Source organism: Crotalus tigris, unplaced genomic scaffold, assembly GCF_016545835.1.
Source record: "Crotalus tigris isolate CLP2741 ecotype Arizona unplaced genomic scaffold, ASM1654583v1 scf7180000017987.690289119674:8195010, whole genome shotgun sequence".
NCBI lineage: Eukaryota > Metazoa > Chordata > Lepidosauria > Squamata > Viperidae > Crotalus > Crotalus tigris.
In genome coordinates this window covers 7748695-7775168 of record NW_024096758.1, presented here as the reverse complement: position 1 = coordinate 7775168, position 26474 = coordinate 7748695, and the positions used below count along the sequence as shown (strand labels likewise).

The window sequence follows — 26474 nt, the reverse complement described above, 5'->3', positions numbered from 1 at the left end:
ACTGAACAGAGAGCTGCTATACCCTCCCTTGCTAGTTACTGGCAGGAATCAGCCAGTTTTAGTCCAGAACTGAGACAGAGCAAATGAAATGACAGGATGTTTTGCCTTTCATTATTCCTGAATGTGTTTGGGCATATAATATATATATGACAGGAGGATGGCACCGGTCCCAGTGGGATATCATATTTGTCCCACCATACTGCTAGTGGTGGGCTAGCTATTTGGCGATGACTGGGATTAAATTGTGGAACTCAGTGACACGACATGTTTGTTGATTGATTTATGAAATTTATACTCTGCCCCAACGTGTTACAACTCTGGAAGTTTTATGAAATGAATCTACAAACAAAAACTGATCAAAAGTCTGGAAAAACAAGCAGCAATCATTAAAAAAAAAAAAAAACCCATAAGAACACCACAGTCTGTTACCTACTTTGTTACCCATTCTGACTCTGAATCTTGGGACTCAGTTTCAATAGGGCTGGTGGTTTGGGGCCAAAGCACATAACGTTCAGAGAAACTTGTGAAGTATGATCTGTAAAACTGGTTTAATGATCCAGATATGTATACATCCAAAAATCTATGCATTATTCAACAAACGTTTGTTATAGAAACTAAGGTTTACAGGCAATGTGTGAACCCAGCTTGGATGATTTGCTTACAAAGCTGTACCACTAATCTGTAGTTCTCTCTTTAAGAAGTCATTAAGATCTCCTTTTCCTAGCCATTGGTGCTTAAGCCAGAGCTAGACCCATTGCACTCTACTGTGGGTGGTGTTAACAACAAAATCAAAAGGGGATCCATTAGGAGTTATGGTATTGGATTCTTCTTGAACTGTAAACTAGTGTATATTTGGTACCAAACTGATAAACTTTCAGGCATATTTTACCAGGAAGGTAAAATTCTCAGGAAAATTATTTCCGGCAGGTTTTCTTTGCTCCTCAGCCTTCAGATTTCACTTGTAAAAACCTTTGAGAACTTTAGCCAATTTTTAGTTGTTCTGTTTATGATCAAATGATTCAGTGTTTTATCTTTTTTTTCCTTTTAAGTGTTAATTTAGATCTTATACTATGCTGTCAATTCTTTGTATACAGTCTTTTCCTGTTAACTTGTCTGATACTTCTTTCCCTCACAGTATGGTGACTATGACCCGAATATGTACAAACCAGGTTTCTTAGCTCCAGAAGAGCTTTTACCAAAAAGAGTAAGTGTTTTCACACTTTCCTATCCACCTGGTCATGAATAGGAATCCTCAGATACCCAAAATAGCAGAATTAGCCAGATAGGGAACAGCAGATTTGCATGATTCATAAAACAACAACTTTTCCCCAAAGACCAGATATTTCTATTCATCCTTTTATGACAGATTGTTTCTCTCTTTGTTTTCTAGAGAGTGGGAAACTTTAAAATTCTGATGTTTCTCAAGCAACTATTGGAGAATGTGAGCTCTTAGCTATGAACGGAGATTTATAACTCCTTCAAGATATCTTCTCCAGGGGACTCCTGGTTCATGAGCTCAAAACTGAGTTATACCTGACTCTGGTGTTTCCATCCTGGTTTAATGTTCTTCTTCCAGATAGAATCCAGACTGCTCTTCACGAATGGGGAATTTATGACAAAATCAAACCGAAGTTAGCAGTGCACTATTAAGTTACCAACAAACTGAAAGGCTTCTGCAAATGGGAATCAGTTTGCTTCTAATCCTGCAGCATTTTAGGTCCTTCCAAAGCAGATCAGTTTTTCATACCTGCATGAACATCCTTCTTGAAGTTTGAAAAATAAATCTTTTTGCCATTGTTTTCTTTTTTGTTCTTTATTTTTCTTTTACCTAGGTTCTCCGTCAATATCAGATGACACCTGACATGTGGGAAGAAAGGATTACTGCCTGTTATGCTGGACATCAGGGAATGGCCAGGTACAGCAACACTCTTTCTTTGCAACTATAGTTTGGAAAAAAAGAACTTACATCCATTAGCACCTGATTTTTTTTGGGGGGGGGTCAGTGACACATTTTTGCCCCTTCCAAACTTGGGTGCAACATTGTGATTAAGTTACATTCCTTCCATACTTTTGTGCAACATCATGACACAAATACAAGGGGCAGGGTTTCAGTTTGGTATAGTGCAGTGGTGGCGAACCTATGGCACGGGTGCCAGAGGCGGCACTCAGAGCCTTCTCTGTGGGCACACCCCAGTCCTAGGCCTTCAGCTGGGTTTTATAAAACCTTTTCGCTTTAGGCCTCCGCCGACGTGTGCCAAAAAAAAAAGGTTCAATGTCAATTTCAATTTCTTGCGGGGGAAAAAAAAAGATCTTGCAAAGTTGGAATTGATTGATTGAACTTTTTAGTCCCACCCAGTCTGCCGTTACCACTGCAGCCATGCCCACCCAATTGGCTACGCCCACCCAACTGGCCACACCCAGCCAATGGGGCACACCTACCCGGCACTCAACGATGCATAAGTGGGTTTTGGGTTGCAGTTTGGGCACTCGGTTTCTAAAAGGTTCGCCATCACTGATCTAGTGGTTAAGGCATCAGGCTAGAAACCAGGAGACTGAGTTCAAGTTCCACCTGAGGCATGAAAGTTGGCTGGGTGACTTTGGGCCACTCAGTCTTTCTCAGCCCAATTTACCTCACAGGGTTGTTATTGTGGAGAAAATAGGAAGAGGAAGGAGTATTAGGTACGTTCACTGTGTTGAGTTATTTATAAAAATAATAAAGGTAGGATAAAAACATAAATAAATCAGGATGTCACAATACACATTTCATGACTTTGTCACTTTGCCCTTATTCATCTGTTTTTTTCCCCATGGAACATAGTAGAAGCTAATAAGAATTTAGATGAATCATACCTTGAATTCACTTCTTGATACAAAGTTTGATCCAAACAGATGGGAACTCAGAAACTCAAGTTCTCTCATCACTCTGCTCCTGCTTGTTGATCTCACCTCTGGGCGACAGACAAATTTAATAAGTAAATAAATACATAACTGTACTTTTGTCAGCACTTCATTTAAATTGCTGGTTCCAGGCTTTTTAAGACTAAAAGCAACATGTCTGGTTAAGAATAGTTTCCTTTTTCGAGAATCTGTCCAAGTTTTGACATCACTGTTTGTGGCCTGCTCTGTCCAAAGCCTTTAGATGTTTGACAGATTGTCCCAAGAGCAGAACCTTTTGCATAGCATTACCAGGACTTCAGAATATCCTTTCAGGAAAAGGATTTTTCAGTTGGGGATCATTCAGCTGAATGTAAAATTTTCTCAGAATATTTCCAATTTGTTTGGATGTGCCAAGTGAAGCTATTTCTATGTCATGGTTGAATTTTCCATCTATTTATGTGATTTTTATAGAGGCCATAGTGCAATTTGTAAACCACTTTGATTACCAATGGTAATAAAACTAGGTAAGATTATTTCACAGTCAATAAATACAGCCTTGGGTGACAATAATACAGAACAATATATTTCCTTTATGTAGCAAGAACAATCCTTTCTAAGACTTTTTTTTTAAAAAAATAACTATTCCATTCTTCTAGATACGAAGCCGAGATGAACTATCTTAAAATAGCACAAGACTTGGAGATGTATGGGGTTAATTATTTTCCAATTGCTGTAAGTATGTATGATTTTTAATGCATCTGATTCAGATTTTTCTGACAGTCTCAGATGTCTGATTGTAAATCCCTTGTGCCTCAGCAGTATTGCCAGTAAAAAAAGGGGCATAACACCTGAGAGTCTCATCAGCATTGTCTGTTGTGACTTGGAGCAATTTGCCTGACTTAAAAAGTGTTCTCCATTATAAAAATGCCATGCCTCTTAAGCAGATCTCTTGGTCTTATATTTTTCAATGTGTATTCATGTTACCTAACATAAGGGTAAATTCTAGTTTATAGATGCCTGATGTTTGACTCTTTTATATGAAACAATGAGGAAAAAGGTGACAAGAGGCAAAAATACTGGTCATGTACTTCATTGTATAGAGACTAGTTGAGCAACAATGAGGATAATTGAATAAGACAATAAAATTGCCAGTTAAGGCAGGTGTTTACAGATACTCTTTGACTTACAACAGTTTAGCAACTGTTTGAAGTTAGAACAGCACTGAAAAAAGAGTCACCTGAAAAGCAAGATGGGCAGCAAATAAATTTAACAAACAAGCAAACAAACAAACAAATAAATAATTGACTTACAGCCAGTTCTTACACTTACAGTACAACTGTTGCAGAATCCCCATGGTCATGTCATCAAAATTCAGGTATTTGGTAATGGGCAAATTTATGATGTTTGCCGTGTCTGGAGTCATATGATCACCATTTACAACCTTCCCAGCCAGCTTCCCACAAGCAAAGCCAATGAGGGAATCTGGATTCACTTAATACAGTGGTTCTCAACCTTTCTAATGCCGCGATCCCATAATACAGTTCTCCATGTTGTGGTGACCCCCAACCACTTATACATCACTGGGTGCCAGGGGCGTGGCCAAAGAAAAGGGGGAAAAAATGGCGGACAGCCTTGTTTGGCGACCCCCGTGAAATGGTCGTTTGACCCCAAATGGGGTCCCGACCCACAGGTTGAGAACCACTGACTTAATAACTATGTGATTTATTTAACTATTGCAATGATTCATTAAACAACCATGGCAAACAAGATCATAAAATTGGGTGTGACTCATTTAACAACCACTTTGTTTAGCAGCAGAAATTCTGGTCCCTGTTGTAATCATAAGTCGAGGACTACCTGTGCCATGAATCTGAAACAGTGAAATGTGCATGTTAGGCCAAATTAAGTTGTAATGGGTTGATGTCAGAGGATGAATATATTAACCAATAAAGGAGAATAGTTGTAGCCCTGGGTTGAAATGAAGGGCCCTTGGTGCTCTCTGAGGTAGATTGTTGTTTTTTTGCAGACGTTTCATTACCCAAACTAGTAATACCATCAATGCTAGTCAGTGCACAAGATGAATACATTGATTTTCACCTTGGACTTCTCTGTAGCAAAAGAAGAATCATACAGACTTCCTGCTTGGGGTAGATGCCAAAGGGATTCATGTCTACAGCATCAATAACCGCTTCTCTCCAAATAAGTCTTTTGAGTGGAGCAGCATCCAAAACATTTCTTATTCTGACAAAGAGGTAGGTGGATGTGCTGTGGGAATTTTGCTTTGAGATGAGTGGTAGATCTATTGGAAAGAGACTAGGTCAGTAAAGTAGCTTAATTGCTTTTGAGCTAATAAAATTGTGTATTTTTTTAAAAATAAATTTACTACCTAATTTCATACTTCCAAGTTGACAAGGGGAAACACCTAATGACAATGATCCTAATTAGAAGGACCTGAGATAGCTTTATATATTATGCCCTGATCATCTATTTATAGCTATTAATATCTATTAATCTGTTAACATATATTGCATTTTTATAATTTATAAATTTTGGTCCCTTTAAAAAAAAAAGAACTAAGAATGTTTACACTGTTCAGGCCAAAATTAAGAATCACATGTAAGATATTTATTCTAGAGAAAGTATGAAGTTATATAGCATTAAAAACAACCATTTTAACAAAATAATAAAAAATAGACATAATAGAAAAATGGTTTTATGTTTTTCATAAATATTAGTAATCTAATAGAATCTACTTTTCCTGAAAATACATTATGATTTCTTTCCTAAAATACATTAATGATTTCAGAGAAGCTAATGTACTAAAACAAGAGAGTTATATAAGTGTTAACTAAACTGATTTTAAAAATACAAATTTTCCTGCAGGATAAACTGGGGCTGGGAAGTCAGAGAAAGCAAGGGAGGGGGGCACTAATCTAGAGCCCACTTCAACCTACATATTTCCTGAAATTAACTAGAATTTCAGGGCTGTGCTTGATAAAATGGATGTATGGTGGTGATGTATTATATGCTTTTTATTCAGTTCCAGTCTCCAAACTATGGTAGGACTGATCCCTGAGATACCCCACTATATACCTCTCTCATGTTGGCTACAGTTGTTCAACTGTGAACCTCTCACTGGGAACACCCATCCCACCTTGTTCCGGTTTATGAACTAGTCTACTTTATAAAATGCCTTCCTGAAGTCTAAGTTTGAAAGTAACACCAATAAACTATAGGGTAACAATAAGGACCAATAGGTAGCATAATAATAATTGAAGGAAAAAAAGTTGACACAATCTCCAGTGGAAGCAAGTTTTCTACATCTGCATTTAGTGTATAATGATCATTTGGAAAAAAACCCACCCTCCTTTTTCTTTCAGCTTACAATTAAGCCTATTGACAAGAAAGCTGAGGTTTTCAAATTCTTCTCCTCACAGCCTAAAGTCAATAAACTGGTGAGTGCTTTCCTATATAGAAGACTATTTGTTCAGTCCTTGGTGCTCTCTCAGTTGATTGTCTTCATGTAGACAGTTCATTACCTGACTAGATAACATCATCAGTGTGAGTGAATGTGGGGTTTTCTCCCTGTTTATATATAGTAGCTTGCTTTACCAGTGTTGGTGGGAGTGTGATTCTCTTCTTTCTGTCCCACTTTTGTCCTATTATAAACCTGCCCCATTATAATCATGGTCAAAGACAGTGGCCTCACCATACCAATCTATGCTCGGTTGGAACAGAAATCATGTGGGACTGAATAGCACCGACTGCCTAGACATTGCTGAATGGTTTGATTTTTAGTGAAAATGATTAAAGCCATAAATGATTGTGAGGAAGCAAATGAGGCCGTGTTGTTTTTTTTTTTACAGTATATACCTATCTAGACATTAAGATATGCAGGGTAAGACTTGCTCCACTCCCCATAGCTAGGAGAGCCAAACTAGATGAGGATTTATTTATCTTACAGGGTTTATAGACTACTCCAGTCAGAACTGTTTTTGAGCAGTATACAGTTCCTGCCTCTGTTACCCTGATTAAAAATGAAAACAAAAATGCAAAATCTATAACATCCATAAAATCAAATGCACAGGACTGGGAATATATAATAGTCAAGCAAAATAGAATTATTATCCATTGGTAGAAGTACCAATCATTCTCCTCAATTCCTAGGGTATATTGGAATAGCCAAATCTTTTGAAACTTTCTAAACATCAAAGGGAAGGATCCATTTGGAAGTCCAGGGAATCCCAACGGAGGGGGCAGTGATAGAAAATGCACATTTCTACCTTTCTTTCATATGGACCCCCTTCTGGAATACCTTTTCCCTGGAGGCCAAGCTGATGGTGATTTTATCTGGTTTTGATACCAGTGAAGTCTTGACTTTTAATTCTCTCTTTTGGGGCTTACCCTTCACAGCATAATTATGCCCTTTGTCCCTTAAAATCTCTGTCAGTTACCAAGATCAGTATTCTGTTTTAGATTAGTTTATTATTTATCCTTTGGGTAGTGCTGAGCTATATCCAAGTTCTGTACATTCCTTTATCAACCTAGGAAATATCAACTTAGAAACATATATGTGTCTCTCCCCATTATAACATTCCTAAATGAAAACAGTCTTCTAGGTAATGTCAGGTCCAAGCCAAGTACAGATATGGAGGTTATCAATGGATTTTTTAAGGGCATTCGGGAAATAAGGATTACCAGAATTGCATGTCATTCTATAATACCATTTTTTAATATTTTTCTGAGGCATGTAGATAGTGGCTGCTGAAAACCAAATAAATCAGAGATGAGTTTTAGTATTACCTGGAGAACTAAATTGACTCTCTCTCCATTCAGAGGGAGTTGTTACTCCATAATTGAGTATTATGGAATAATCGGTGAAGGACTATTGTGTTTATACTTCTCAGACACAACTGGTAGACTACTGAAGGAGATTGGATACTGGACTCCTGTTGAATAACTCCAGGAAGACATTTTTCTTTTCTTCTTTCTTGCAGATCATGCAACTCTTCATTGGAAACCACGACTTGTTCATGAGAAGGAGGCGAGTGGATCCCATTGAGATCCAGCAGATGAAAGCTCAAGCCAGAGAGGAGAAAGCAAGAAAGAAGGTGACTCTTAAAGCTGGTTCAAATGCTAAAGAATTTCACAAATTTTGAACTCACTTCCAAGCTGGCAGACAATGATCAGATATATATCATTATCATTATAATTCTAATGATTTTTGCAACACTATATTGGGTATCAGTCTCACACAAAAGTTAAAGTGGACAACGTACTTGGGACATTGACTGGAATAGAATATTTTATTTGGTCAAGTGTGATTAGATACACAAGGAATTTGTCTTTGATGCAGAAGCTCTCGGTGTACATGCAAAGCAAGAGATAATAATGATGATGATGATGCCAATAAAAGGGGATAGTAGAGAGATGAGAAGGATAATAATAATTCTACAGCCATACAGCATTGGGGAATATAGAGTGTTTAAATATAAAACAATACTATGAGGATTAGGTGTTCAGCAAAGTGATGACACAAGGGAAAAAACTGTCCCTATCTCTAGTTGTTTTGGTATATAGTACCTTATAATGGCGTCCCAAGGGGAGGAGTTGAAACAGTTTATGTCCAGAATGTGAGAGGTCTGTATTTATTTTCTCAGCCCTTCTTTTGACCAACATAATATACAGCCTATGGAAAGTAGGCTGGTTGGAATTGTTTTTTCTACAGTCCTAACTATCCTTTGGAGTCTGTACCTATTATAGTGCTAACTTCCATGTGTGGCCCAAACATACATAAATATTCAAAGCATTATAATAAACTTTTTAAACCTAGTGAAGAGAATCTGAAAGGGCAGTGATATACATTTTTGTTGAGGTAAGTACCTTTTTAAAAGAAAAGTAGATTTTGATCTATTTTGAGTCCCTCTTTGTAAATAACTGTGGGAAGTTTAATACATGGTTTTTTGTTTTTTTTAAAAAAAAATCAGGAACAAAAAAGGAATGGCTCTTTTTCCTTTTCTTTCTGATTTTTTTTAATTGTATCTGCTATGCTGTTTGCTGTGCAGGTTTGCAAACTCCAGAGAAGTATTTCTGGACAGTAAAAAAAAACCCACATTATAAATAAATATAAAATCAATAACTTAAACCTGCAGTTAATTTTTGGCAGATTTATTTGCAAGACAAAGGATAGGTCCCGTCCCCTGGGAGTTACAATTGAAAAGTATGTATTGTAAAAGGAGGAATGGAAAAATCAGAATAAGGTGAGCCTGGCTTCATTGTGCTATGCAGTTCTTGCACATGTCCAACCTTGCTCATTCCTCAGATGGAGCATCAGAGGCTGGCCAGAGAGAAGCAGCTGCGGGAGGAAGCCGAGCGAGCCAAAGAAGAACTGGAACGACGCCTCTTTGAGGTGGAAGATGAAGCTCGGCAAGCTAATGAGGCTCTGGTGAGCATTGCTGTAGTAATGAAGCCTAGTGGTAGGTACTCCAAGGGCTTCTGGTCAATTGTCTCCATTTTGCACCCACTTAAAATTTTTATTTTATTTTATTTCATTATTTCATATTATTTCATTTCATTTTTTTAAATTTATATGCCACTGTCTCACTATCCAGAGAGCCTCTGGGCAGCTTACCATATGAGGTGCTTGTTTTTAAATTCTCCTCCAGCGCCGTTCAGAGGCAGCAGCAGAGTTATTGGCTGAGAAAGCTCAGATAGCTGAGGAGGAAGCCAAGCTGTTGGCTCAGAACGCTGCCGAAGCAGAGCAGGAGCGCCATCGATTAGAGTTGGCAGCCTTGAAAACCAGCGAGGAGAAACGACTGATGGAGCACAAGATAAGGGAGGCCGAGCTGATTGCCATGAAGCTGGTGAAGGAATCCGATCGAAGGTGACACTCTGTACTAGAAACTTAGTTGGTCATTCTGCATATGCTCCCTCAGATGTTTTTGATGAAAACACGTGTACAGGAAGTCCTTGGCTTATGACTGGTTCGCCTGTCAATCATTTGAAGTTACAGCCTACCTGGAAAAAGGGAGTTATGACTCTGTTCCGAAGTTCCAACAGTCAGCCCCCTGCAGTACTGTGACCCCACTTCGGGCTTTTTTGCAACAAGATCACATGTTTGGCCATTTACAGTGTTCTAACTGTATTATTCCCAGTTTTTAGCAAAAATATGCCATAGCAAACAATTTATTTGCTTGATAACCATAGTATTTGTTTTGCGGCTGTGGCATTTGCCTAACAACCACTGTCAAAAAGGTCATAAAATTAGGTCAGTCACATGACTGAACCATTTTATGACTGTCATGACATATGACTATAATGGGCAAGTTCCATTATGGTTATATGTTGAGGACCTGCATTTCTTCAGGCTGCCTACAGCACTGGAGTTAATTAGTCCCAAGTGCAAGTTAGAAAAATTTTAATATGGCCCTCATGAACTATCATAGGCATAAGAGCTAAGTTCTGGGTTTCAGATCTTTGTTATGTTCTGATGGAATCACAAGAAAGAAAGTCAGGCCTGGAAGATGAAGGGCTGGGGTTAAGATTAAAAGACCAATCATTGGAATTTAACAGACAATAAAATGAAATAAAACTTTGTGGGAGAGAGCAGAGGCAAACCACTTGTCGCTTGCTGCAGAAAACTCCATGGATGTGTTTGTGAAATCACCAAGAATCAGTTTTTTTATTTGTGATGCATCTTGATTTTTTGGACTGTATCCTGCTGGCATTCTGGTTCCTGAATGTTAGAGGGATTCTTGGCAACGTAAACTTCAAAAGTGCATATTTATATAAAAAAGTAATTTTAAAATTATATTTAAAGAACTTATAATTATTTTTAATTGTAGTTATCATTAAACTGTATTTAAATACAAATTAAAATTTAAACAACAGTATTTAAATCCACACATTTTGAATAGTTTTTAAATTGCACAGGAATGTGGAAACAGAAAATAATTACCTCTTTTCTACTAATCTCCCAATTATTCTCTTAATGATTATGATTAATCTTTCTGCGTATGGAAAAAAAATCAGGAATTAAAATGGTGAGAGCTTTAATAAACTGAGGCTTATCAGTTACCATGGTTACCTGATACCACGGATTGTTTCAGGTTTTGCTTTTGAGCCATAAGGCAGCCCCACAAATCCCATCTATTAACAAAATTGATTGAAGCCTATTGTGCTTTCAGGGCATTAGTTAAGGACTGTCTTTGAGAAATATGGATTGATTTGCTTATGATGATAATTTGGCTTGGTAGGGTCAAAGAAGCTGAACATTTAAAACAGGACCTACAGGAAGCCAGAGAAGCTGAAGAGAAAGCAAAGCAAAAGCTTCAAGATGTCAGCAAATTTAACTCTCCTCCTGTAAGTTTTTCTTTTTAATATATGATTGCTTCAGAGATAGAATAACAACAATGATTTAATTTAATTTATCCTTAGGTAAAGGATAAACCTGCAATAGGTAGACTCTCTTTCCATCTACTAAAGTTGTCTGGAAAGAAAGGAATCATGGGGATTGTAGTATTCCATTAAAAGTATCAAAACATCTTTTAAAGCTAGAATTATGGGGCATCTTTCAAGAAAGGACTGATTAAAGAGGAAAATGTGGAGTGCTTGGTGCTCTCTGAGTTTGGTTGTTTGCTTGCAGACATTTTATTATCCAAGTAAGTAATATCATTGGTATTGATATTACTGGCAATGTTTTAGTTAGTTGGGTGATGAAATATTTGCAAGCAGACAAGCAAGTTTAGAGAGAACCAAGAACTCCATAGTTCATTTTTGAGCTAGGTATTCTCTTCTATTAAAAAAGGGAAATAATTGAACACAGAAGGCCAAACACAGAAGGGTAAAATGGTAGGTCCCCATTACATTGTGTTTGTAATTGATGCCTTCAGGGTAGGCAAAGCCTGAGGCAAACCCAGGAGTCTATTTCTACTAGAATCTATCCAGTGGTGGGATTCAGCCGGTTCGCACCAATTCGGCAGAACCGGTAGCTAATTTTTTGTTGCCCAGGCCCAGAATGGACTTCTGGAAGCGGCATCCATACAGAGAAATGGTTATTCACGTATTTGAATCCCACCACTGAGCCTATCCACAGTTTCCAGTCAGATCTGTGCTGGTCTGTAATTATGCCACCCAGTGGTGTGTTTTTCTCTGTAACATTTTCTGTATTAATTCACAATTGCATAGCAAGTGTTCAAGACCTATTCCTAAGCAACATAGGATCCAATATCATAACTTTTTGTTTTTGTGGTCTTTTCTAGCATACTGTCAAGTGTACTTCCTCTCCGCCTGCTGACACAAGGGATACCAGTGGTGACAAAGGATTTGTAAAGATGGATTTAAGAGACATTGATTTGAAGAGGCTTTCCTTGGAGATAGAGAGAGAGAGGTAGGATTGTCCTCCTGTAGCTGAAATAAGGCCAAGCAGATTCCAGATTCAGAATATTGGTGGATGAAATTTTATGCCAGAATGGTATTCTTCACACTTTGTATCTTTATTCAGAAACTTATTTTATTTCATGTTATATATTGGCATTAGGTATTTCTGTTCAGAACAGAAACCATATCCCAAATGCTAGAAATATTAAGACACCTTACTAGTTTCTGCACATCTATATGAACTCAATGATCTCTTACCATCAGAGCAGAAGTTTTACTTAAAATAGACTAAGCTGAGGTAAAGGGGAATCTTTTGAACTTTTTATCTGAAATCTGAGCAAAGGCTACTTCAGAAATAATAAAATCTCTTTCTTTGTGACATGTGGAACAATTCATTTGCATAAATTGAGGACTATGCAGCATAAATCTTCCCCTGTTGAAAACAAGGATGGTGTGTCCTTTCTGTGATTTGATAATCAAAGACCACTGACTCAGTAGTTACATCTGTGAAAACTCAAAATCTGAGTCTAAATAGGAGTGCGAACATTGAATCTTAGACAGACTTTGTTTGCTAGATTATGAGTATACAACTCTTTTACCTGTAAGAGTCACACAGGTTATCATCAGTAGTTTGGGAACCTCAGATTTGAGCACTTCTCATCCCAAATCAGGGCATTCAATTTGGGAATTGTAATTGGTCCCACACATGGGACCACATGTGTAAGGTACAGCTTAGTTAGGTTGATCCATTAGATTCTCAGGTCCCGAAATTTGTTCTCTTATAGTCCCAGGTACTAGTTCTGGCTCAGGTACCTGTTTAATTATGTACACAGCTCATTTGATTATCTCTACTCTGTTTACTTTTTTGTTTTGTCTGTGCTTCACAGGTTAGACTACTTAGATAAGAGTAGAAAGTTTGAAGATCGGCTAAAAGAACTCAAGACTGAAATCCATGCTCTCAAACTGGAAGAGAAACATGCCGGGTTTCTTTCTCATTGGAACATAATCCTTGACTCTTTGGACCATTCATCAGAGAAGGCATACAAGGTTCCTATATAGTCAAGCATTTCTTTCTTACATTTGTAACAAATGCATACAAAAACCTCATTTTAGCACCATTTCAGGAGTCAACTAGAGATATCTTCCTGGGACTTGCAAGCTTGGTTTAAAAACAGTGACTTTTCTTTGTAATATGTCCCTGGATCTGTGGCCGAAATATTTAGGACTGTCATAATGATTCCAATGATTAAGACTGTGGACAATAAAAACTGACAAGTAGGAATGGATTTCACCTTTAACCAATGAAATTAAGTATTGAAGTTTACTTGACTACATTTATTAATATATTTTAAAAAGTTTAATAACTGCTGATGGTTTGTGTTAGAAAAAGTTTACTTTATTGAGCGATTAGCTCTTTTCTCAGGTTGAAGGAAGCAAACCATCTTAAAAACAAATTGGTCTTAGTCATATACAGATTAAAAAGATTTTACTAACTAGCCAAACTGGTTTGATCTAAAGTACTTCAACTGAGTACAATAGAAGTTGTTTTCCACCAGATTAAACTTTTTAAAATTTGTCTCTCTTATTCTGTATTAACCAATTGCAGCTTTTCAGGTTCAGCTGAAGGAGGATTTCTTAATCCCTGTATCTGATCTTTGAAGCAAGAAAGACCAGGCACTGAGCTTAACTGTGTATTTTAGCAGGAATATCAGTAAAGGGTCAAAACAAGGCAGAGCCTATTGCCCCATTCTTATTTTCTTTGTCCTTAGCCTTAAGCAAAATCCCCTGAGCTCTGAGAGATCTCCACAGGATGTTTTTCTTATTGTCACCACTAAACTATTTTCTGATTTAGAAATACTTTTTCTTCTGTATATTTTTATATCTCTAAGGTAATGTGGCTAAATGTAATGTGAGCACAACACAGGATAGTGAAGTAAATTGGCTAACATTTAAACGGCTCTCCCCAACAAATGGACTTTTATAACAAAATGTTTTAAAATGATTTCTAAATAGTACCAGATATATGCCCAGCCCTGAGAAATGGAGGTTTCTCTAGGCTAGGATTCTCCCATACTTGTCCTTTTACCTGTACTGCACAAATCCTTCTCCCAATTTCCTCTTCTTTTTGAAATACACAAATTTGGAGCTGGCGTTTGCATTGTCATGTTTTGAATGGCAGTTCTATCACCCAATCATCCCAACTTGTGAAATTAATCTTTTACATTTTTCTTATGCTGCCAAATCTTTAGGTAACTACTCTTTCAGGGAGAATGACTAATTGTACAGTTGTTTCTGTGGTTTATCTCTATGAAGCTGCTTTTAGAGATGCTTCAACCTGATCATTTTTTGAAGGTGACTCTCCAGAAGAAAAAAAACCACTTGAATGTAATAATAGGATTCTTGAATGTAATAATAGGATTCTTGAATTTAATAGTAGGATTTTTGTAAAATCCTGAGTTGATTTTATGTATTATCCAAGCCAATACAATATTCTTAATGTTATTCATGGACATTACATAATACATGCTCTACTTCTATCATTAAGACTTCTGAAAATAATAATTTGTGAATGTCACACTAAAGCACTTCAGTCCTTCATAAAGGGACTATTTCCAGGCCAAGAGAGTTAAATTGGATTCATGCTGGCTTTCAAAATATTTAGTGTTATCCTGAATTAACTTAAAACCTCAATTAATGGTTAATATACTTTTTTAAAGGCTCCTGTTTGGATGAAAACCCTTGAAGGAGACCTGTTTAATAATCTGCAACAGTCTTTTTCACCATCATGCCTGCTAAATGTGATTGAGAATACCATGCCCAGTGCAGCAACAGAAAACTCTTTTCCAACCCATCCCCTGGTTATCAATAACGTGGGAACAGGACACCAAAAGCACATTAAGGTAATCGGATTTGAATTCAATTTTCTATATTCATATCATACAATGTCCTAATTACCAGTTTTTTCCTTGGATTATGTGTCTATCTCAATGAAGTATTTATACAACAGTAGGTTCTCAAGATCTAAGTTAGCCCACTGATTTGAGCTTTTGTTCTAGAAGCCACATGGATGCTTTGGGATACTTGTGAGCTGGACACAAAGTGTAGTTATTCCTTGTTCCTTATCTTCCATGTGCCAGTGAATTTGGAGGTACCATTCAGCTCCTGGATCCAACTGACTGATCTACTCCCTGTCAGTCAGTCAATAGAGGTAGTCCTTGATTTACAACAGTTCATTTAGTGACCAAAGTTACAGCACTGAAAAAAGTGGCTTATGACCATTTTCCACACTTATGACCAAGCATCCCCATGCTCATGTAATTTACATTTGGATGCTTGGACAGCTAGTTCATATTTATGACGGTTGCAATATCCTGGGGTCATGTGATCACCTTTTGCGATCTTCTGACAAGCAAAGACAATTGGGAAGCCAGATTCACTTAATGACCATGTTACTGACTTAACTTTAGTGATTCACCTAACAAATGTGGCAGGAAAAGTCGTAAAATGGAGCAAAACTCACTTAACAAATTTCTCACTTAACAACATAAACTTTGGGCTCAGTCGTGGTCATTAAGTTGAGGACTACCTGTACTGACTTACCAATACTGTCAAAACAAGTATTAAAGGGGGAAAGGAAAATGCTGAGTCAATATGATAGTCCTGTGATCAGAATTTTTAAGTTCCGTGTAATGTCAGACTTTCTTCTTCTTTCTTCGCAACTCATTTTTGAAATGCTATTTTTGCCAAATGAAGCGATTTCAAAGCTACCACATTTTTTAAGTTGGCCCAATATAAATTTTTAACCTGATAAATGGAGTTATCTTCTATCTCTGTGAGCTATTGGATGAGGGGAGAGTACAGCATTCCATGAAGGGAAAGAGAGGAGGAGAGGGAGAGAGAAAGAAAGAATGCCTTTTTCAAATACCAATCACATCTGTTGTATATGAACATTTTTATTGATCCATTATACAACTGTTTAGAAATGATTTCTTCACTTCTTGGCTGTAGGAAATGGTGAAAGATTCCTTTTTATTCCTGTTCCAATATCAATTTTGGACTGCTTCTTTATATAGACTGATGCCTTTTTTTTAGCAGCATATCATCTTTTATTCTGTACTTTTAATATGTTTCAACAGTGCTTTTTTTGTATATAAAAAAAAAGGTGCCGGAACTCACACACGTCATACAACCCGCCTTGCCTACCCTACAAGGTTCCATCCAAAAAAGGTGTGGGAACTCCGTTCTGGGCGTTCTATGACAAAAAAGCCCTGTGTTTCAACCCCTCTGTTCCAGTTATGTAGTCTATTTGTCTTAAACCCAAATCATCTTTCTTATACTTTCTTTATGGCTTCTTAGGTGCAACAACACAAAACAGATGTGATCTATATCTGAAGCACTTTAAACAGAATGATCAGTTATCCAACTCAAGTTATCCATCCAAAGATTTCTAGACTACTTTCATATTCTGGAAAAAATGCAGCTCCTGCTTGAAGCATAAGAATGGAAACATTCCTTTTTGATTCCTAGGAAGTGGTGCTCATATTCTGATATAGAAATAGGCAATACTAGCCAACCAGAGATCTAAGTCTGCAAGTCTAATACACCTTGCTATATTTAATATATTGTCTTGAAAGTAATTGAACATTTCTATTGGGTTACCTGAAGATTTGTCATGCCAATGTAAGTTTGTAAGAAGAATCTTAAGAAATTCAAACAGATCTAGTCTGTTCCCAAAATTAGCAATTCTATTAAGTTACTTGGGAGTTAAGAACTGAGTTGTATATTCATTTAAGAATGATAAACAAGTTGATGTTAAATTTCATTAAAAGCAATGGGATATCACAATTAACTAGATTAAGGGCCTGTACATTTAGAATTTTTCATAAAATTGAAAATGTAAATTTATGATTGTGAATATTTTTATTTTTGTAAAGTGTTCTACAACTATTATTTTCATGTTTTTCTATGATTAAAGGACAAATTTTAAGTGCACAAATCTGTTTATTAAAATAGAAGCAGTGGGCATGCTATATATGTCCTTAAGCTAAAACTGCTTGTGCTTGTTTCACAAAATTCTTTTGCTGGAAATTCACATACTGTATGCTCAAATGTAAACATATTTATTGTTCTGGCATATAAAGAACTGCAGCCAATTTTAATTATTACAACAGGAGTTCCTTCTGAGAAAACAAACTTAGGAGTGTGCTGTTATTTAACGTAACTCATCTTATGATGAATAAGGCTCTATTTTTATTTTTACAAAAAAATGAGTTTGGAATAAGAAATAAGTAACGGTAACAATAAGTTTATTTTAATGTCAGTATCTAAATAAAAAGTCTGTTTTATATTTCTTAAAATTCAAAGCAACATAATCTTTCATCAAAAATTTTATTCTCTTCCTGTGAGAAATGAAATGGCAGGAAAATAAGCCAATTAATAAGGCTAGAAATAGGTTTAGTTTACCTTACAAGCCAGCCTAAACAGAAGAATGCTGTTGAAGCTTTCTTGGCACTGGTGTTCTTCAATTACTTGATTCCAGTTGACATGTCAACTGGCTGTTTCTGATCACAGCTTGGTCATGTTTTTTTCTTACAGCAGCCATGCTTTCTTGCAATATTACACACATAAAAAGCTTCAAATGGCTAGACAGAAAACAAGTCATTTAACATTCAACAGAGCTGTCATTTCTACTATGTAAGTTTGTAGTACCTGACCTCCAGGAGAATAAAGCCAACTTCTAAATAGAATGCATTTGGTACATGCTTTGTGAGCTGACTCATTGAAATAACACTTGCTTTCACTTTTTCAGTTCATCCTCTGCTCCTAGGTTAGGTGAGAGGAGGGTTATTTTACTGGGAGTATATTAGCAGCTGTCAAGCAACCTTATATAATTTCCCCATCTATCCCCTCATCCAAATCATTGAAGCTGTTGAAGAGCACTGGGCCCAGAACAGCCCTGGGGCACCCCACTACACACTTCCATGTAGATACAGTTCCATTGAGGACCACATGCTGAGTATGGCTGGTCAGCCAGCTACGAATCCATCTGTCTAATCCACATTTTTCTATCTTATCTAGTAGTACTGTAGGTTGTAATCTATTTTATCAAATGCCTTACTGAAGTCCAAGTAAATTATATCCACAGCATTCCTCTGGTCCACTAATTTTGTCACCTGGTCAAAGAACCAGTAAGATTTGTCTGACATGATCTGTTTTTGACAAACCCATGTTGGCTTTTGGTAATGCCTTTGTTTGCGTCTAGGTGTTTGCTGATTCATTGTTTATCTTTTCCAGAATCTTCCCAAGTACTGAGGTCAGGCCAATAAGTCTGTAGTTTCCTGGATCTATTTTTCCCCCTTTTTTTGAAGATAGGAATTACATCAGCTCTTTTCCAGTCCTCTAGTAGTTCCCCAGTGCTCCAGGATCTTTGAAAGATATAGTTCAGTGGTTCTGAGATCACATCTGCCAGTTCCTTAAGAACCTTGGGATGATCCTGGTGATTTGAACTCGTCTAGGTAGACAGGTGCTCACTTACCATTTTCTTGCCTATCTTAACTTGTGTTTCTTTTTTTTACAGTATTGTTTTTTTATAGGTTAAACTTTTTTCCCTTTGTGTAAAGATATAGAGTCTGGCAGATACATTTTTCGTCTTCCTTCTCCCTCATCATTTGCTAATATATAGCAGAGTCATCAAGAAACACAACTTTATGTATCCATGCCACATAAGTGAGGCTACAGGATATTAGAGAGCTTATCACCAAAAAAAAAAAAGTCTGGAGGAAGAAGAAGAAGCAGTAAAATTTATTCATATAAAGAAACTTTGTGAGTAGAAGACCTTGACGTTCTTGTTAGTCATGTAGTTGAAAAAATTAAATCACTGACACAAAACTACTGAACTTTGTGGGTTGGAGATTAGGATAATAGCTAGAAGGTGCTTATTGTTAAAAAAAAAAAAAAAAGTCCAGGAAAGGCATCATGGAAACATCTCCTCACCTATGCTTTTGGTATCTTCCTTGGCATATTAATGACAGCTTATAAACTGTAATTGATTTAAGTTATTAGAGAACTCATTTTAAAAATCTAAGAATTTCCAAACTTAAGTTTGACATTCTATAATAGAAATGATTGTGATGTTATACATCAATATTTATAATATATATGAGAATTTTAAAGTGTCTGAGGAAGTAAAAAGTGCAGCTTTCCTCAAAGAATCCTCTTATAGTTTGCACTATGAATTCCAAGGATTATAAGAAAATGACAAATATCTGGCAATGCATGTTTTGTTCTTTTTGACAGCAGCCCTATTAGTTTATTCATAAGACATCAAACTCACTTTAGAGTTTTGTGTCAACAATGAACTGATCTCTGTTCTTTTGGCTTACTCTTAAATATTAAATTAGTATAACAAATAATAATACTAAAATATCACTGGAGCCAAACTAATTATTTTACTTGGATTTAAAGGTTATAACAAATGTTTTCTAAATTAAGTTATTGTAATTTTCTTTCAAAATAAATTTTCCAACAACTTCTGGTTTCAGTGTCAAGTCAGTATTTTTAATATTTTGCCTGGAGTAAATAATGGGTTCAAACCCAATAAATTCCAAGACTGATTTTGGAAAGATGGCCACTGAACTCTTCTGGTGACTTGTAAATCACCATCCACAGAATTGGGCTATTCTATAACTAGGACAATATTATACTTGTGCAGTCACATCATTCAAAGCAACCAATGGCTGTTTTACAAATCCTGCTGGTAAATCAAGACATTGCTTGATTTGAGGAAACGAGCTAATTCTGCAGTCAATTCCTTCCTTGAAGCCTCCTGCTTTTAAGGAAAGGCATTTTGGCACTTAACATAAAATTGTCACTTTGCAGTTACTCTCAAACAAGCAATATAGGAGTAAACTCAGTGTAAAATCCCTTTGTTATCAGGTAATCTAAGAGCTAAGTGTGTTTATAAGGTACCTTTAGTTGATACCAACTGTCAAAGCTTGGGAAAGGGACAGAGGATTAGTAATAACTATATAAAACCTAAAATGGAAAAGAGCAATGTCAACCCTCAATGAGGCAACTCTAGGATGCCTTTTAATACCGTCTTTGCACAGTTAACAGCAACAGGCACCCAATTATTCCAGGCGTTCATCACCTTCTTCCACATCTTTTAGGCTGAGAACTTCAAGGGTTCCTTTGCCTTTGGTTTCACACCTGATCAATTCATCAATCTCCCGGAAGCAGCCTGGATCCACAAGGCACACCTGCAACATTAGCACTACATGAGACTGGAAAGGCCACGTCTTACGAAGAACTGCCCTGGTGAATAAAACTAAGTGGTTGCTGGTTCTATCTGTAGTTACTAAACAACAACTACTTGCATATTATACAAATTTCTTTGTTTTGAATTTCTTGCTAATTAGTCTCAGGTCACTTCAAGGTTTTGCAATGTGACAATTAGATTATTTCTCACTCTTTTCACCATTCCATGGCTAATTTCATAAAGCTGTTGTGCCCCCCACAAAAAAGTGTTATAATCCCTTGGGTATTTTGATTTGCCCCTTTTAGAAATTTTACCAGCTTCAGGGTATTTTTTAAATGGAATGGAGAAAGAACACTAAATTGGACTGGAATGTCTATATATTACACTTCTATCCAATTATGTTAAAAAACCAAAGACTGCAATTCACTGAAAATTGCCACATTCTCTTGAATTAGAAGAAAAAAGAAGTGCTGATGTGTCACAATGGAATCTTTGCAGCATCCCTATCTTTTGCTCATTTACCATACTGCCTTACTGCTGCATGCTTATCCCAATGAATTTTGAAACATCTTCTGCAAGAACCAATGAGGTTTCCTTCACAAGCAATCATGCAAAGGACTGCAGTGTAAATATCAGTCCTTATATCTATACTCCAACACTTCTACAAAACCAAAGGCACAGTACTAAGCTTTTTCCTAAACAAAAGACTGGGGAAAGGACACTCTGCTGCTTACAATTTCCAGCTGCTCATCAAAATCCTCATTTTCGATTACTTTGATCAGTGGTTTCAACTTCTCTTTCAATCTCTTGCCTTCTTTCCGAGGGAGGAGGAAGCGTAACCTCATGTGTGCCCGCTCAATCTGCATCGTCTCTTTCAGCTGCTTGATGACTTCCAAAGCCTGCAGAGGAATCGAAACCAAAGCACTGATTTTTACATCTTTATCCCGCTCCCCTTGAAAAAAAAAACCCTGGAAAAACTTAAGTCTCTTCGCTTCTGATTCCATACTTTTAGCCATATATGAGATTTGTTCCGCTGAGCATATTTTTATACCCAAGACTAAACAGCAGGGCAATCTTCCATCCAGTCAAATAGAGCTGGTGGGAAGAACCTCTTGTGTTTCCTGCAGAACTGCATTGCAAGCATGAGAAGTGGAGCAGTGCAAACTCATTAATTTTTAATAGATTAATACAGCAAGAATTGCTATAATTCATTCTACCTGGAGCTGCTCTTGAAGATCATTCAGAAACTTCTGGTGGTCCAAAATGTTGTAGCTTGCTTACTTACTTAGCAGTTGTGGTGCAGCCACGTTACACTGTTGCTACTGGAGTTGTACTGGTTACCAGTTTGTTTCCAAGTGCAATTCAAAGTGCTGGACATTCTCTATAAAGCTCTATATGGTCTGCAGCCTACATCTGCTTTTCTTAGATTCTGCCTAGGGAAAGCAAATGACCAGGGAATACCTGCTGATGATCTCCTCCAATTGTGAGATGGGGAGCATTCTTCTTTTGCACCAACCTGACTTGTGAGGCAAGAGTGGACTCTATTCTTATGTCCTTCTAAAAGCTAGGAAGAGCTTGTCTTTTAAAAAAAGAAATATGGATAACAAATTGTTGGTGGAATCATTGATGCCAGAATATTATGGTATTTTATATTACTTTGTCATGTTTTAGAATAGTTTTAAATAATGCCTCCAAATATGAGCCCACTTGGCTTTAATCACTATCATGAGACAAGCGAAACATGTTGGAAACAGATAATCATCTTTCTTGCAATGATTTCAACTTTATGAAATTCCCTTCCCACTGACACCCAAAGAGGCCTAACCTACTATCTTGACAGCCGTATCTGACAAAGGATAGCAATACAGTTTTGATTTTCAGATGTTGCAGGACTATTACTGTTTTCTGTGCAGTTTCTCCACTGTACCTAAGTGATTTTACTTTTTTGTAAATAAAGACTTAGTTTGTATGATGGAAATGTTAATATTTTCCAGAATAACAGTATCTTCCGGATTTAAAAATGCCAAGTTTGAAAATATCCAGCCATACAATGATTGGCACAGTACTGCATTAAAAAGAGACACTGCGAGAAATTCTACAAGATCCAATGTACAACTAATGTTACCAATCTACAGGTTTAACTATCCTTCAGGTATCTGCAGAAGAAAAAAAGAAGCAACTTTAAAAAAAATCATCTTGCCTGTTTACTTGGTGACAAGTCAACTCAAACCAGATGTTCAGGTTACTTCAAATTAGTACACTTAGCCCTCAATGTATGATTGCAATTGGGACTGGATTTCTGGGCATTAAGTCATCTTGGTCCTAAATCATGTACCCATCTAGCCTGTTATCAAGTGCCTGAAATGTAATTGCATGATCATATATGCGTATGGGGGGCACATTTTACGATGGCCAGAAGTACTTTAAGGCTGTAAAACACCCATTCCAAGCCTGTCCTAATTTTGAATTGTCATTGTTTGAACTGTCATTAAGTGACCAATCAAAAGTTGAGGACTGCCTGTAAAGATAAAAGCTACAGTGTCTTTACATGCCTATAATTTGTAGGCATCTACCTGCTGCTTGGTACTTTTCCCAGGCTTGACTGAATAATGTATATCCTTCATAGCTCTTTCAATAAGGATGACTGTGTAGGGTCTCTTGGTTTCTGGATTTACACATTTGTCTGCAACAATGGTTGCTATGTCACGAAACATCTGCTCCAATTGAGTGTGGCGTTCTTTATCAGAGACTTGCAATTCCCCTTTGGATAAGATCTGAAACAAAGAAAAGTTTATTTGGACTTGGGGTTTCTCAAATTCAGAAGGTGTATCATGCACTGTCATCAGAACTCTGATTCAGCTTTCAAGACTGTTTATGAACCTTAGAAGAATCGCTGTCCTAAAAAATATCTGCAAATTACAAAGTAGAAATAATGACTTCCTCATATCGAGTCTGACCCTTGGTTATTACATGGAGGTGTCTGTATAGTTTTGGGGGCAGTAATACAGAAGACCTTGGGCCAGTCATTTTCTTTCAGCCCTAGGAAGGAGACAATGACAACCTGCAAGGACCTGTCCAGGCTTTTCATTCTTTCAGGATTTTGTCTCCCCAGTCTACTCTACCCAATCAGAAAGTTCCTGATACTCTCCCATCCAAGTACTAAGCATTTACTCTGTTAACTTTTGGCAGTGATCTAAGGCTAAGTAAGCATTAGCTATTAACAATAAATATAAAATGAGCATTAATTGTTAACCATAAGAGCTGCTTTCCAGATGGGTGGCAAACAATTTAATTAATATCAACAAGGCTATGGAAGACTGAATTTTAAAATCAGAGCATAAACTGCATATTATTTCAACCTTCTCACAGAACAAGTAATATGTGATGAAGCCATGGAAAAAAAATTTTTTTTGCTCAAGTTCAAATTTCTGAAATATTTAAAAGAGAGTCAGTGTAGTATAGCATTGGATTAGGACTGAAGAGCCAGATGAAGTCCATTCTCAGCTATGAAAACTCCCAGGATGATTTTGGGTCAGATCTTATTATACTTCAGCCCAAATGACCTTAAATAGCTCAGTGGTCTCAAGTACCCTAAACACTGACCCCAAGCTGACCTAAACACATAAAGGGATTATCCTTCTACTATCTGATATATTGTTTGAATTGCCTTAAAATGTTAAAAGAGAGATAAAATGAGACAAAAAACATTATTTTTTTTTGCATAATTTCAGTACCTACCGTTTTGCAAATTTCCGTCTGATCATCTGTGCCAAAAGCTTTGACGAGATCTTCCTTCTTTGCCACTTGACCTTTGGAGACATTCACAAACACTGTATGTGTCTGCAATACTTCATCAAGGTCCTTTTCACTAGAAAATTAATTTTACCTGTTAAGCACATTCTAAATAATGCATGCCAACAATCAAAGTATTTTGATAGTCTTGTTTAACCCATGTTTAACCAATCAACTACTTTTGATTCTATTACTATGGCAGGGCAATCAGATTAAACTGCTACATTCCATAAGCAGAATACTGTAGTGAATAATTGCATAGTTCTATCTGAACTGGCAATGACATATTGTCAAGCAACAAGCTTGTAATTTGGTTAAAAATATATAAATAATTAGGAAACACCTTAATCAGCTAAAACATAAAGCAATACTAGTCCAAAGGCAAAGTCCTATCTGCTATTTATCAGTAAACAGGTAGCTATCTAATAATATTGATTCAATAATTACTCAGTGGGGTTGTGCTCCCATTGAAAGAGATTGTAACTTGCAGCTCCTGTTCAACCAGCACGTAGAAGTTATGGCTTGAGTGGCTTTACCCAAATTTGGTTAGTGCTGCAGCTTCAACACTACTTAAACCAAAATGCCTGAAGACATGTCCTGATCATTGGGCTACATGGAACTGCCCTTGGGAATGAATTCAAAGCTGCAAATTGTGAGACTACTTTGTCAGTATACTATAAGATCACCCTCATCCTCACCCAAGCTACAGATTGCATCACTGTACTGGTTGCTAGTTGCCATTCTAACCACTGAGTTGTGGTGGTGCAATGGTTAGAATGAAATATTGCAGGCTAACTCTGCTGACTGCCAGCAGTTTGATCCAGACTAGCTCAAGGTTGACTCAGGCTTCCATCCTTCCAGGTTGGTAAAATGAGGACCTAAACTGTTGGGGGCAATATGCTGACTCTGTAAACTGTTTAGAGAGGGCTGTAAAGCACTGTGAAGTGGTATATAAGTCTAAGTGCTATTGCTATTGTTATTCCAGATCTAATTCAAAATGTTGGTTATTTCCAGGCAATGACTTTTCATGGGCAGCTATACAAATTGAATACTTACCTCAGTGATGTTATTCTATACTACACCCTTCTGACTTATTTGATTATTCTTTATCATACTACTCTGTATTTGTTATTTCAGAATTGTGGTTAATAGACAATACTTAAGTAAACATGAATACAGAAGTGTAAATACTGTAGGTGATTTATAACAGCAGTTGAACCACACAGTTCAGAGTTTAAGCCCTGCAATTTGCACATGCTTTAAAAGTAAATGAATTTTAAGCCAGAATTGCAAAAATTGAAAAATTCAACCCTGGATTTATTGATTGATTATTTATTTAGGCTAGTCTTGCACTCTGCGTAAACTCAGAAACACTGGCTTTGTCAAATGTCAGGAGTTTTCTGTTCCTCTCCCTGCGGCCCAAGCCCTCAACTCACGCGCCGCTCCGCCAGCCCATGACTTTGTTCCGGTAACAGGCAATCTCAAAACGCTTCCCCGCCCGTCGAATCCGCACGACAGCCACATTGGTCAGGCGAATCTGGTTAGTCGGCGTAAAGATCGCCATGATACGCCAGTATCGGCCTCCGCTAGACAGAACACAAGCCAACAGCTGAGCCTCTTCCGCCCCTCCGTTGTGACGACACACGGGTCAAAACCTCGCGAGAACCGGCTCTCCAAAAGTCCGTCTTTAACTCACTCGGGTGGGAAACCAATCCCGAAGACTAATGGTTCCTCGTTTAAAAGTGACCTCTTGCGAGTGAGAAGGCTTAATTAAGAGGGACCCCATCAAAAACAAAAACAAAAACCGAGGTTTAAAGATCTGACTCCTTTTTTGCGGAGGTTTGATCAAAAATGCAAGTAGCACTTTAAAAAAAAAATAGCCAGTAGGTATCTTAGGAAGGACTGTCTTCAAATCCTTGAACAGATGATCTTGGACTTGTCACTGTGCAGGTTCATATAATCGTATTTAAACATCGTTTGTTTAAATTGTGCAGGATCCAGTCTTGCATCTGTCACCGGGAATAGAGGTTTAGTCTTCCTGCCAGAGGCACAAAGTCTAGAAAAAAAGAAATTCCCTGAGGATGAACTCCAGCTCGGAAGACTAAACCTCTGGTCCCGGTGACCGACCCAGATTGGCTCCTGCAACATTATCCTGGGACACGTATATTCG

At 37.2% G+C, this 26474-nt stretch overlaps 2 protein-coding genes and 1 long non-coding RNA gene across 9 annotated transcripts in view; 1 reads left to right on the top strand and 2 right to left on the bottom strand.

Moving 5' to 3' along the window:
* The window catches only part of LOC120309244 (merlin-like), a 35322-nt gene extending 17050 nt beyond the window's left edge, over positions 1-18272 (top strand). For all 7 annotated transcript variants that reach the window (XM_039346295.1, XM_039346301.1, XM_039346298.1 and 4 more), the window contains 13 exons: positions 1136-1204; positions 1833-1915; positions 3534-3609; positions 4992-5129; positions 6258-6332; positions 7875-7988; positions 9200-9322; positions 9543-9760; positions 11133-11238; positions 12138-12265; positions 13143-13302; positions 14973-15155; positions 16612-18272. In XM_039346295.1, coding sequence (XP_039202229.1) covers positions 1136-1204; positions 1833-1915; positions 3534-3609; positions 4992-5129; positions 6258-6332; positions 7875-7988; positions 9200-9322; positions 9543-9760; positions 11133-11238; positions 12138-12265; positions 13143-13302; positions 14973-15155; positions 16612-16647 — 1509 coding nt within the window. In that variant the 3' untranslated portion in view covers positions 16648-18272. The remainder of the gene's footprint in view (positions 1-1135; positions 1205-1832; positions 1916-3533; positions 3610-4991; positions 5130-6257; positions 6333-7874; positions 7989-9199; positions 9323-9542; positions 9761-11132; positions 11239-12137; positions 12266-13142; positions 13303-14972; positions 15156-16611) is intronic.
* Positions 2640-7865, bottom strand: LOC120309246. The gene is made up of 3 exons (XR_005557041.1): positions 7681-7865; positions 4975-5176; positions 2640-2948 (listed from the first exon to the last, which is right to left on the bottom strand). It is a non-coding gene; the product is annotated as an uncharacterized LOC120309246 (long non-coding RNA).
* A 762-nt stretch (positions 18273-19034) lies between the features above and the next one.
* On the bottom strand, positions 19035-25948 carry SBDS (SBDS ribosome maturation factor). The gene is made up of 5 exons (XM_039346294.1): positions 25741-25948; positions 24251-24380; positions 23086-23286; positions 21247-21411; positions 19035-20513 (listed from the first exon to the last, which is right to left on the bottom strand). Exons 1-5 carry the CDS (start codon positions 25866-25868, stop codon positions 20385-20387), a joined length of 753 nt encoding a protein of 250 aa, XP_039202228.1. The 5' UTR covers positions 25869-25948; the 3' UTR covers positions 19035-20384.
* Positions 25949-26474: the final 526 nt, after the last annotated feature.

Coding starts and splice junctions, on each gene's coding strand:
- SBDS (XM_039346294.1), bottom strand. CDS start 25,868: ATGGCGATCTTTACGCCGACTAACCAGATTCGCCTGACCAATGTGGCT. Junction 24,381..25,740: donor ATGGGCTGGCGGAGCGGCGC/GTGAGTTGAGGG, acceptor TTAATTTTCTAG/TGAAAAGGACCTTGATGAAG. Junction 23,287..24,250: donor AGACGGAAATTTGCAAAACG/GTAGGTACTGAA, acceptor TCTTTGTTTCAG/ATCTTATCCAAAGGGGAATT.